Source organism: Silurus aristotelis, assembly GCF_946808225.1.
Source record: "Silurus aristotelis genome assembly, chromosome: 12".
Taxonomy (NCBI): domain Eukaryota; kingdom Metazoa; phylum Chordata; class Actinopteri; order Siluriformes; family Siluridae; genus Silurus; species Silurus aristotelis.
In genome coordinates this window covers 2,950,213-2,962,712 of record NC_139585.1, presented here as the reverse complement: position 1 = coordinate 2,962,712, position 12,500 = coordinate 2,950,213, and the positions used below count along the sequence as shown (strand labels likewise).

The 12,500-nt window shown below is 40.3% G+C and overlaps 1 protein-coding gene across 1 annotated transcript in view; it reads right to left on the bottom strand.

Annotated features, from left to right (window-relative positions):
- Positions 1–12,500, bottom strand: part of odad2 (outer dynein arm docking complex subunit 2) — a 65,662-nt gene that overhangs the window by 29,281 nt on the left and 23,881 nt on the right. The window contains exons 11-15 of the mRNA XM_083557431.1: positions 5,374–5,520; positions 4,621–4,830; positions 1,447–1,680; positions 215–325; positions 1–85 (exon numbers count right to left, since the gene is read on the bottom strand). The exon at positions 1–85 is cut by the window's left edge and continues 70 nt beyond it. Coding sequence (XP_083413557.1) covers positions 1–85; positions 215–325; positions 1,447–1,680; positions 4,621–4,830; positions 5,374–5,520 — 787 coding nt within the window. The remainder of the gene's footprint in view (positions 86–214; positions 326–1,446; positions 1,681–4,620; positions 4,831–5,373; positions 5,521–12,500) is intronic.

Below are 12,500 nucleotides of genomic sequence, written 5' to 3'. Positions count from 1 at the left end.
TCTCGGTTTGTTTGAGCAGGACGACTAGCGAATGCAGGCCGTTGAATTGCCGCACCAGGTCCCGCGTCTGCTTGTCTTCCGCACACTTAACACACACACACACACACACACAGATGCAATACACGTGTCTGCTATTCATTTCGAACCTTTGGTTGGAGAGAAAGCGGCCGTGTGCAGCTGTGGAAGCACTTCAGTGTCACCGCGGAGAGATTACCTTGAAGATAGCGCTCGCGCAGTGCGTCTGAAGCTCTTGGTTGTCACAGCTCAGGTTCTTTACCAAGTCCTCGATCATTCCCTCTTTCTGGATGGCAATCCTGTAGCTCCTCTGTAGAAAAGAACGAGAGCGTCCTTCAGAGTGCGGCTCACTCTAATATGACTTATGCTATTTCAACTAGCATTACAGCTTTTGAAATAGTTCAGGAATAATGCGAGGTCTGGAGTCTTATGAAATGCAGCTCTGATTTGTTGATGTTTAAATATAGGCACATGTGCTTTTGGCTACTAGAGCGGGTTCATTGTGTCTTAATCTCTTGTAGCTGAAAGACGTGTCTGCGGTCTTTTTTTTCCCTCCCTGAGCGTTCACTGTAGCTGCTAGCTGGATTCCGTGGTGCTGCGTTTATGATTAGCTGTTGTTTAATGCAGTAGCTACAGTAGCGCCGACAGTCTAGACATACGAATTCTTTATGTACGGCTTCAAGAATTTCTCTTAAAAGGAGAAAATCCAGACAATTCCGCACAACGAGGGAGTGAATGAATGAAGGGTGGAAGGAGTTCATTAATTTATAAATAAATAAACAAATACACACTCATATACACGTGTGTATAGCTCGAATAAATGTAATTTAATGAAACTATTTACTTTTTCCATTTATTTAATTGTATTTAATGATGTGCATTTGTGCTAATTTAATCAATCACTGGATTTAATTAATATAATAAAAAGGTAGTAATTAAATGTATTCAATTTAATTTTATATATTTATATATATTTAATAACAGAAAATGTCAACTGTTGATGTTTATAAATGTTGATAATTATAAACCGAGTTATTATTAAAAAAAACGACAAGCTATTTTATGTTTTGTAACACAACCCCCCACGTGACGAGGTACCGAGGAAGTCACGCTTGGGTTAGATTTTGTGGTAGGCATTGTTTGGCTACGATGCCTAATTAGCATTATATGATATACCTATAGTTATATAATGGTTACTATGGTTACATGTCAATCTTGCATATAAGATCGCGGGTCACATCATAAACGCCCCGGTACACGATAAACATTTGCTGTGGCTACATGGAAAGTGTGTTCGCAAACTAGCAACATACACTGGAATCTAAACTGTCTTCAAAATCCTTGAAATCATTCCTATGATGGAATCTACAAAAATCTATGAGAATAAAAAACCTATTTTCTGCTTCCTAACTGAAACAGAGAGGAACAGACCTCAGAGGCGCACTCCTGCAGAGTTCCCACCACAGGGATGAGGACGTTGTTCTGAGGAGATTTGAGTAGTCGGCCGAGCAGAGGGATCGCCCCTGCTTTACGGATGGCCTCCTTGTTCCTGGTGCTCTTACTGCAGCTCCACAGTGCCAGAGCGCCGCAGCGTGCCACCTCCACGTCCTTCTCCTGCTCTGTGCTCAGCGTCGTCGACTTAGGGGCGCATTCCAGAAGCTTCACCTGACGAAGAAATTTACAGTCAGTCCTCAAAATGTTTTACAACACACCCACTGTCAGCCCATGTTTCATATACATGAGTTTTTTCATGACCTCAACTATCAAACTGCAAAAAGAAAAGATTAACAAGATCGATAGCAGAGTTGTAAAAAAACGACTCATGACACAACTCATGTTCCTGACTCAGGATTTAACTCAGACTGCAAAATGTCTGACTCAGGACTTGACTCAGGCTTAAACACTCCTGACTCAGGATTTGACTCAGACTCCAAAATGTCTGACTCAGGCTTAAACGCCCCTGACTAAGGATTTGACTCAGGCTTAAACGCCCCTGACTCAGGACTTGATTTAGGCTTAAACACTCCTGACTCAGGACTTGACTCAGGCTTAAACACTCCTGACTCAGGACTTGACTTAGGCTTAAATGCTCCTGACTCAGGACTTGACTCAGGCTTAAACACTCCTGACTCAGGACTTGACTTAGGCTTAAATGCTCCTGACTCAGGACTTGACTCCGTCTTAAACACTCCTGACTCAGGACTTGACTTAGGCTTAAATGCTTCTGACTCAGGACTTGACTCAGGCTTTTAATCCTGACTCAGGAAATGACTTAGGCTTTAAAAGTATCATTTGCAACTTAAATAGTTTTTTGACAAATAAAAATCAAAGTTTATGACTTCAAAGCTTACTGTTCTTAATTTGACTCAGACATCAAAGTTTGCGAGTCAGTAAATTACACATCAAAGCCAATAATCTCAAATTAGATTCAGACTTCAATACTTTTGAATTGCAAGTTGGTTCCAACATCAAACCCACTGATCCCCACCTCGACTCTGAGTTCAAGGCTTATGAGTCACTAACTGACTCGCACAATAATGCCGATGATTTAAAATTGGACTCATTCCTAAAAACCCTACGTCCTGCAGCTCGAATCTCACCAATGACTCTTAAATTAATTTATGACTCAAAAATCTACTCGGACTTCAACGGATATGGATCTCAACCCAACACACGACCTGCCCTGTGTATTACAACACCAAGAACTGCCAAGATTATGTTTTTCCCCCAAAAGAAACAGAGATGGAAATCTGAATTCTATTTCTGAACTCCTCATAAAATGTGAACAAGCACTAGAGGTTAGACCCAACACTCTTTATCCTCTTCCACAGGTATCATTTCAGACACCAGAATAAGACCCTGGGATTCACAGCGAACAAGTCGTGACTTGACTCAGACTCATAAACGTTAAGTCATAAACAAGTCTGGTGGAAACTGCTGAAATGCCGGACATTAGTGGTGATGGGGCATAGCAACGGAGCAAAAAGGAAAAGAAAAAAAAAGACCAGCATGACTGTGGTGCATTATGTGTACTTTTGTTCTAACGAGATTACACAGGAAAAGCTTACTATTCTGGCCATCATTGGCAGAGCTTTCAAACATCCGTATGCCAGTAAGGAGCGAGCCAGGATTCAATTTACATACTTGGAAGACAGAATTGGACGGTGCAACCATGCAAATCTGGCTGAGCATTTATTCGATTCCCCACAAAATAATGCACTCCTCCGAAGACATGATTGTAAAATCATATCCATTTGTGTTTGGGGTGAAAGAAAGAAAAAAAAAAAGCACATAAGCGGTGATGAATTTGCGACGGGGAGAGAAATTCGAAGTAAGTGAAGGATGAGGTGGACACTGAGCTTTCAGCTGCACTGATTACTCGCAATGCTGATTCCTGGTCTGCGGTTTATAGTTTATAATAGCCAGTGTTTTCCTGAAAATCTGCCGGCCAGCGCATAAGCACCGAAAACGCATGCGGAATTTACTAATTATGTAACTTCTGCCCACAGAGGTCCGTGTGCACAGCAGAGACGTACATAGAGTATATAAATAATTATGTCTAGCTGTAATATTCCAGTGTGAAGGTGTGTAAAGCTCCAGGAGAAACCACACTGGATATTTTGTTCAACTAGTATGAAAATTCTCAGTGTAACTACAGTTACATTATAATTACATCCGGCATTGATTGCTAGTGTGCTGGACTACTGTTTAATGATAGATAGATAGATAGATAGATAGATAGATAGATAGATAGATAGATAGATAGATAGATAGATAGATAGATAGATAGATAGATAGATAGATAGATAGACGGACACAGACAGACAGACAGACAGACAGACAGACAGACAGACAGACAGACAGAAAGATAGATAGATAGATAGATAGATAGATAGATAGATAGATAGATAGATAGATAGATAGATAGATAGATAGATAGATAGATAGATAGATAGATAGACGGACACAGACAGACAGACAGACAGACAGACAGGCAGACAGACAGACAGACAGACAGACAGACAGACAGACAGACAGACAGACAGACAGATAGATAGATAGATAGATAGATAGATAGATAGATAGATAGATAATTAAAATTAATATTTTATTTTTTTTGGTATATTAATCAACTATTTTTCCAGGAGGAAGACGACTAGCATCTTTTTCCTAAAAATTCACTTCTCTGTGAAAGTCCTAGCGAGTCCAAGGCTGCAGTTGTGTGATAAATAACCACCTCTATGCCAAAAATATATTCTCATTAAAGCTGCAGTGATGTAACTCAGGCTACATGCTAATACAGCATTACAGATGTGCACTCCAGAGGTGGTCTGAGCCTTCAGGTTGAGCAGAGTGTGTGATGGAAACGCAGGCTACGTCCGAGTCCGGACGCGTGTAAATATACAGATTAGTGCAGGGCCATGAGCTCGTAATCACGGCGAGCGTCACTCTGTCAACAAACATACGTGCCGAGTTGAGAGGCGACCCGACATTCGATCTGTTTTTACCTGCAGTGCCTGGGCTTTAGTGTGTGTGTGTGTGTGTGTGTGTGTGTGTGTGTGTGTGTGTGTGTGTGTAGAAACAGGTGGGTAAACTCGGACTCACCAGTCTCCAGATGCCGCCATGTTGGCGTACGGTCCGACGTGCTCGCCTGAACCTGGCCACGTTGGCGATGGTCTCGGCCGCCAGGCACTTCAGCTGTTTGTCCGGAGTGTCCAGGATGGACACCATCGTCTGCAGGCCTCCTAAATCGACGATGGCGCGTCTGATATGAGCGCTGTGACTGATCTCCTTTAGGATCTTCAGAGAACCAATCTGAGACATGAACATTTTCATGTTGAGACATAAATAAGACAAAAATGAATCATTAAATAAAAAAACAAACAAGACATAAACAAGACAAAGTAAACAAATGTGACAAGACATAAACAAGACATAAATGACATATTAAGAGAGACATAAATGAGACATGAAGAAAATAAACAAGATATAAACAAGACATAAATGACATATTAAGAGAGACATAAATGAGACATGAAGAAAATAAACAAGATATAAACAAGACATAAATGAAATATAAACCAGACATAAACGAGACACAAATGAACGGTAAACAAGACATAAATAAAACATTAATAAAACAGAAAAAGCAAGACAAAAGACAAAACAAGACATAAACAAAACAAACATGACAAACAAGACATAAATAAAACATAAATCAACAAACAAGACAAAGGAAACAAATGAGGGATAAATGAGACTTAAATTAAACATTAAACGAACGAGACATAAACGAGACATAAACGAGACTCTTCTGTGCTTTTTTTTTTTTTTTTTTTTTTTTACTGTGAAACTCACTTTACACTTGAGCTCCTCGGTGTCTAGCAGGTTGATGAGGACCTCCAGTCCTCCAACGTCTCTGATGGCCAGCTGACACGCCTCCTGAGCCAAGTTACAGTCTCTCATAGAGCACAGAGCAATCACTGTCGCTGTCTGATTACCTCCCTGTACACACACACACACACACACACACACACACACACACACACACACACACACACACACACACAATACAGAAGCAATAAATATGAAAAACATTTATCTCTGTTCATTACACACACACACAAACAAACACACACACACACAACCACATGGTCAGACACACTTGCTTATGTGAGTGTGTGTGTGTGTGTGTGTGTGTGTGTGTGTGTGTGTGTGTGTGTGTGTGTGTGTGTGTGTGTGTGTGTGTGTGTGTGTGTGTAATGAACAGAGATAAATGTGGTGACTGAATAATCATTTGCTGTAATAAACAGAATTGCGCATGTCTCTGACTCTTCGTTGTCCAGCTGCCTGCTGCAGGGGAAAAGTGGACAGATGTGCTGAGCTGAAACATCTGCCCATTTCCCAAGTCTTTGCTGGATACAGAAGCTCCTGCACTGAGCTCCTGGAGCATCAGCAACATTATTAAAGCTTTGAAATCTGACCCTTCAGTCCTTTCATCAAACACACTGGTGGGTCAACAAACACTCTCTCTCTCTCTCTCTCTCTCTCTCTCTCTCTCTCTCTCTCTCTCTCTCTCTCTCTCTCTCTCTCTCTCTCAATTTCTCTCTCTCAATTTCTCTCTCTCTCTCTCTCTCTCTCTCAATTTCTCTCTCTCTCAATTTCTCTCTCTCTCTCTCTCTCTCTCTCTCTCTCTCTCTCTCTCTCAATTTCTCTCTCTCTCTCTCTCTCTCTCTCTCAATTTCTCTCTCTCTTAATTTCTCTCTCTCTCTCTCTCTCTCTCTCTCTCTCTCTCTCAATTTCTCCTTCTCTCTCTCTCTCTCAATTTCTCTTTCTCTCTCTCTCTCTCTCTCTCTCTTAATGTTGGAGAGATACAGCATACATGGAAGATACACACTACAGGAGGTAAACGAGCTTTATCCTACTGAATCAGCAAAATAGGACACACACACACACACACACACACACACACACACACACACACACCTTTCTCAAAGAAAGAAAGAAAGAAAGAAAGAAAGAAAGAAAGAAAGAAAGAAAGAAAGAAAGAAAGAAAGAAAGAAAGAGAAAGAAGATGGTGAAATGAGAGAAAGGTAAATTAAGAGCAGATGGTGTTCAGAGATAAACGATGAGTGGAGATAAAATAACGGAGACAGCGTGATGAGAGGAGCTGAGACGTGCTTACAGCAAAGGAAGGAGAAAGGGTGATAAATAAAACAGACAGACAGAGAGTGAAAGAGAAACAGAGACAGACAGAGAAACGGTGAAAAAACAAGAGAGAAACATAGGCAGTAGACAGACAGAGAGAGAAAGAGAGACAGAAACAGAGAGATAGAGTACACTGAGGAGAGACATGAACACAGACAGAGGAGACAGCAAAAAAGAGCGTGGAAAACAGAGAGGGGGAAGAGAGACAGAGAGAGACAGAAAAAAGATAAGAACACAGACAGAGGAGACAGTGAGACAGAGAGAAAGAGTGTGAGAGATAGACAGAGAAAGTGAGGGAACGAGATGAAGTGAGAGACAGAAAGGTAGATAGATGGAGTACAAGAAAAAGAGAGACAAAAAGACAGGAACACAGACAGAGGAGACAGTGAGACAGAGAGAAAGAGTTTGAGAGATAGACAGAGAAAGTGAGGGAACGAGACGACGTGAGAAACAGAAAGATAGATGGAGTACAAGAAAAAAAGAGACAGAAAGACAGGAACACAGACAAAAGAGAAAGGTAGACAGAGAAAAAGAGTGTGAGAAACAGAGAGTGGGAGAGAAAGAGAAAACGTGGGAGCGAGAGAGAGACAGAGAGAGACAGAGCACATGTGTTGTCCATATTATAAACCTGGACTAAATGTGAACCAGTAGCGGCGGTGAATCCGCTGTGCCATTCTCTCCTGCTTCAAAGCGTTCGGCGGGTTAGCATCGCAAACTTGTAAAAACAGCACTCGGTTTACAGCCGATACCGCCGGCTCGGACGAAAGAGGAGGAAAAAAAAAGTGAGGGATCATATGCTTTCGTTTTCGCCTGCTTTAGTCTCAAAGAGCTGTGGACATTCTTTAAAACTAGAACAACATCTGAAGGTCTTTTATAACGCCAGACTGGGACGCTACTGCGCACCCAAACACACACACATACACACACACACACACACACACACACGCACGCGAAAACCTGTGTGTGAACATGACTGTCTTCCCTCACAGCATGCAAAGTGTTTTACTACTACACTTCTCATAAGGAAAAGCACACACAGATGTGTTGAGCTGCTCTCAAATCAGACGTTCAGTCGAAAACAGTCGGGCAGTCGTATCTTCTGGCCATAAAAAAAAAAAGCCCAGTCTGAACTATTTATGTCAAGTGTCATTCGTTATAAGCGCCATGTGCTGCTGAAGCCAGTGAGGAGAGACAGAAAGGAATAAAGAGCAAAGAAAACAGAGAGCAGGAGGGTGAAAGGGTTGAGCAATCAGATATTTCATACTCTTTTGGCCGTAAAATAATCGACAGAGGATGAATTGACGTTGATCTGCCACTTATCTGTCTTAAAAGTGGATCAAGGTTGTTTTAAAATCATCGTCATGACTTAAAATCAGCTTAAAGTAATGAACAAGGTCCAAAATTTAGATCAGAATCATCAATTGGGTCTCAAAATCGGCTCGCAATCTTCAAGGGGTCTCAAAATCAGCTCGCAATTATCAACATGGTCTCAAATCAGCTCATAATTATCAACATGGTCTCAAATCAGCTCACAATCATCAACATGGTCTCAAATCAGCTTACAATAATTAACATGGTCTCAAATCACCTCACAATAATTAACATGGTCTCAAATCAGCTCATAATTATCATCATGGTTTAAACATCAGCTTGTAATCATCAACATGGTCTCAAATCAGCTCACAATCATCAACATGGTCTCAAATCAGTTTATAATATTTGTAACAATAATTTTGAAAAAATCTTAATAATTGAATCATCTCAAACTCAAACAATAACTTCACATTGTCTCACTATCGACTCAATCTAGTCTCAGTTCTCAATCTCTGAAAATGCCACAGAAACAAATAACACCGTGCTTCTTTAAACACACTGAGACTGATCTGCAGAATAGAAAAAGTGAAATTCAGAATGAGAGCGAAAGCGAGAGAGAGAAAGAGCGATAGAGAGCGAAAGAGAGAAGATCAGACACTCAGTGTATAAAGATGGAAATGAATCAGTCTGATGAGTCGCTTGCGTCGATCTTTATTCTATAATTGTGATGATAGACTGAGACAGTGTGAAGGTAAAGAGGGAAAAATAATGAAAAAAAAGGCACGAGAGACGGAATTAAAGAGCCGAAAGAGGAAAAAGAAAGGAGAGAAGGCTGCTCTTGGCATTTGGAGCGAGCGCACGGCGACACGACGCTCACATTAAAGCTCCCTCATGAGTCTGATTTACAGAAGAACTCGTATTATTTATCCTCAATTACACACAACGTCCAAATCTCCTGTGTGCGGTACAAAACCATCAAAACACACAGAGAAAGAGAGAGAGAGAGAGAGAGAGAGAGAGAGAGAGAGAGAGAGAGAGAGAGAGAGAGAGAGAGAGAGAGAGAGAGAGAGAAGGAGAGAGAGGGGGTGATAAAGCAGAAAAAAAAGAAACAGAGAAACAGAGGAAAAATAAAAAAAAGAGATTCGACAATAAAAAGAAAAAAGAAGTAAAAAGTAAAAGTAGACAAAATATATAGAGAGAGAGAGCGAGAAAGAAAGAGAGAGAGAGAGAGCGAGAGAGAGAGAGAGAGAGAGAGAGAGAGAGAGCAAGAGAGAGCGAGAGAGAGAGAGAGAGAGGAACAACAGGAAGATGAGAGAAAGCTGGAAAGGCAGAGAATGAAAAAAATTTTGACATTTAGAGAAGAATGGAAAAAAGAAATAGACAGAGAGGGAGAGAGAGAATAAATAAAAAAATCTAGATTCAAAGACAAAAGAAAAAGTGAGGTAAAGACAAAGTGAAGATAGAGAAAGGGGGGGATGGAGGGAAAGAGACAGACACACAACAGAATGCAAGAAAAAGAGAGATAGAGAGAATGAAAGAAAGGGATAGAGACAAAAAGGAAAAAGGAAAAAGGTAACAGAACAGGAAGACAAACAAATATAAAGAGAGAATGAAAGCGTGAGAAAAAGAGACAGCGAGAGAGCGAGAGAATTAAAGAGAGAAAAAGAAAGAGAGAGAAACAGAAAGGTATCACATTTAATGGAAGATATTAACCTGATCTAAAACAGCAGCATCCATGTGGTTTTACACACACACACACACACACACACACACACACACACACACACACGAACGGCAGAAGAAAGAAATGTAACAATGGGTGTTCTACGAGCGTCTCGAGCGCGTCTCAGTGAGTGTGTGAGGGAGCTTTTTCTCGGCTCGGTCTCCTCTGGGACTAATCCCCTCATCACGAGCACATCAGATACACAGGTGTATTTATCTTTAGGTCACATGACACCTCAATCACACACTCGCTGTTTAAATACTCCGTTCTACTAATTACGTGACTTCTGGTGGGATCTGGTCTGACCAGAACTACACGGATTCGTAACATAACAGTCCTGGTGTGCAGTGGTCTGAATAAGATCTGAGCTGACAATGGTTATGTGATGTAGCATTAATTCTTATTTTATCAACTTACCGTAAATTAAACAAATGCTCTCAAAATCCGCTCAAACTTGCCTCAGAGCTCTCAAATTCACTACAAGGTTCTCATTTTCACCTCAAACTCATTTCAAAAAGAATTAAAATTTACCTCAAAGATTCTCAAACTTACCTCAATCTCAACTCAAAGTTCTCAATATCACCTCAAACTCATCTCAAAGCTCCCAAAACCACCTCAAATTGATCACAACGTTCTCAAAATCATCCCGAGCTCACTTCAAACTACTAAAAATTGCATCAGAGTTCTCAAAATCACCTTTAACGCACCTCAAATCTCTAAAAACCAAAACAAATTCAACACAAAGTTCTCAAACTCACCTTAAATGACTTGAAATCACAGTAAAGGTCTCAAAATCATTAATATTTATCATAAAGTTCTTAAAATCACCACAGAATCACCTCAAAAGTCTCAAACTCACTTTACAATTACATCAAAGCTCTCAAAACCACCTCAAGTTCACCACAAAGTTGACAAAATCACCTCAAACTCACAACAAAGGTCTTCAAATCACCTTGATCTCATCTCAAATGTATCAATCTTACTTCAGTTTCAATGCACCATTTGCAAAATCACCTCAATGTCAAATTAAAAGACTTAAATTAATGTCAAAGCTTTCGAAATTACCTCAAAGTTCCCAAAACCACCTCAGATTCACCACAAAGTTCTCAAAATCACCTCAAAGTTACCTCAAAGGACTAAAATTGACCTCAGACCTCTCAAAGCCACCTGGAATTCACCACAAAGGACTTAAACTCACCTAAAAAAGACACATCAAAGGTCTCAAACTCATTTTAATCTCAACTCAAAATTCGTAAAACCACCTTGATCTCAACTCAAAGGTCTCAAACTCACCTCAGTTTAAACTCAAAGTTCTCAAAACCACCTTCAATTTCCCACAAAGTTCTCAAAATTAACTTAGACTCACCTCGAAATTCCAAAAACCACCTCAATCTCACATCAAAAGTCTCAAACTTACCTCTAACTTACCTCAAAGGACTTAAATTCACATCAATGTTTTCAAAGATCATGTCAAAGTCACCACGGAGTTTTCAAAATCACCCCAGAATCACCTCAAACTCACAACAAAGTTCTCCAAACTACTTGAAACTCACAACATCTCAAACTCATCTCAATCTCAACTCACAATTTCACATAAAAATTCTCAAATTTACCTAAATCCTACTTCAAAGCTTAAAATCACCACAACTCACAACAAAGTTCTCAAACTTCACATTTAAATTCTCAAAACTTCCTAAAACTCACCTCAGTGCTTTCAGAACCCTACATGATTCAAACTCAAACCAAAGTTCACAAAATCACCCCAAACTCAGCTCAAAGTTCTCATAACCACCTCAAAGGTCAAACAAATCCCATCAGAAAATCTTAAAAGCAGCTCAAATATGAACTCAAACTTAAACTCAATTCATAATCCTCATACTGTCCCAAAACTCCGCTCCTAAAACGACCTTGTAATCTTCTCAACAGTCCCAGAATCTTCTCACTCAGCTCAGAATCAGCTCAAAACTGTCTCAAAATCAAACTCGTCTTAAACCCATTACAAACTCTTGTCCAAACTGCTTTATCACTGTCTCAAAGTCGACTCGAAATCATGTCAAAATCGCCTTCAGCTACATAACCGACATAAACACACATGTCTGGCAACGTCTGAGGATCTGCTACAGAGGACTCACTGAAAACTTCTGTCAAGAGTTGCCTTGTTTTGAACAAGTTCATCAACACTGCTACAGTATTTTACGTGTGTGTACTTGGCTCGCTTCTCCCAAATAGTTTTTGGCACTGAGGTCGATGCCAGCTACTTTATTTGTAAATAATTTCGTGAGCGATATTGATTTTTCCCCTCACTTCATGATCCTGGAGTGTTCGTGTTGATTTTGTTCCAGCTTGTAACACCACCAAACGTGGAAGACTTCCAGGTACTGAAAGCTGCAGTACTCGAGCTAACCAGTAGAGGGGGTTAAGACGCACTGCACAGATAAACTCAGAGCCTGGCAGATTCTAATCTTCTGGAGTTTAATAAGAAGAATTCTCCTCTGAAATACCCAGAAGATACTCCACTCATCTTAATACTGGACTACTGTAACTCACTCCTGGCAGGTCCACCTCTTAACAACATTCAGCCTCTTCAGATGATCCAAAATGCATCATCAACTTTCATAGGATCTTCAACATCACATCCGAACTACACTTCCTCCTGACTTTCTGAGTTTCAAACACTGCTGTTTACCTATTTACATATTTTATGGTTTATCTATCCATATTCTACAACTGCTCTACCCAT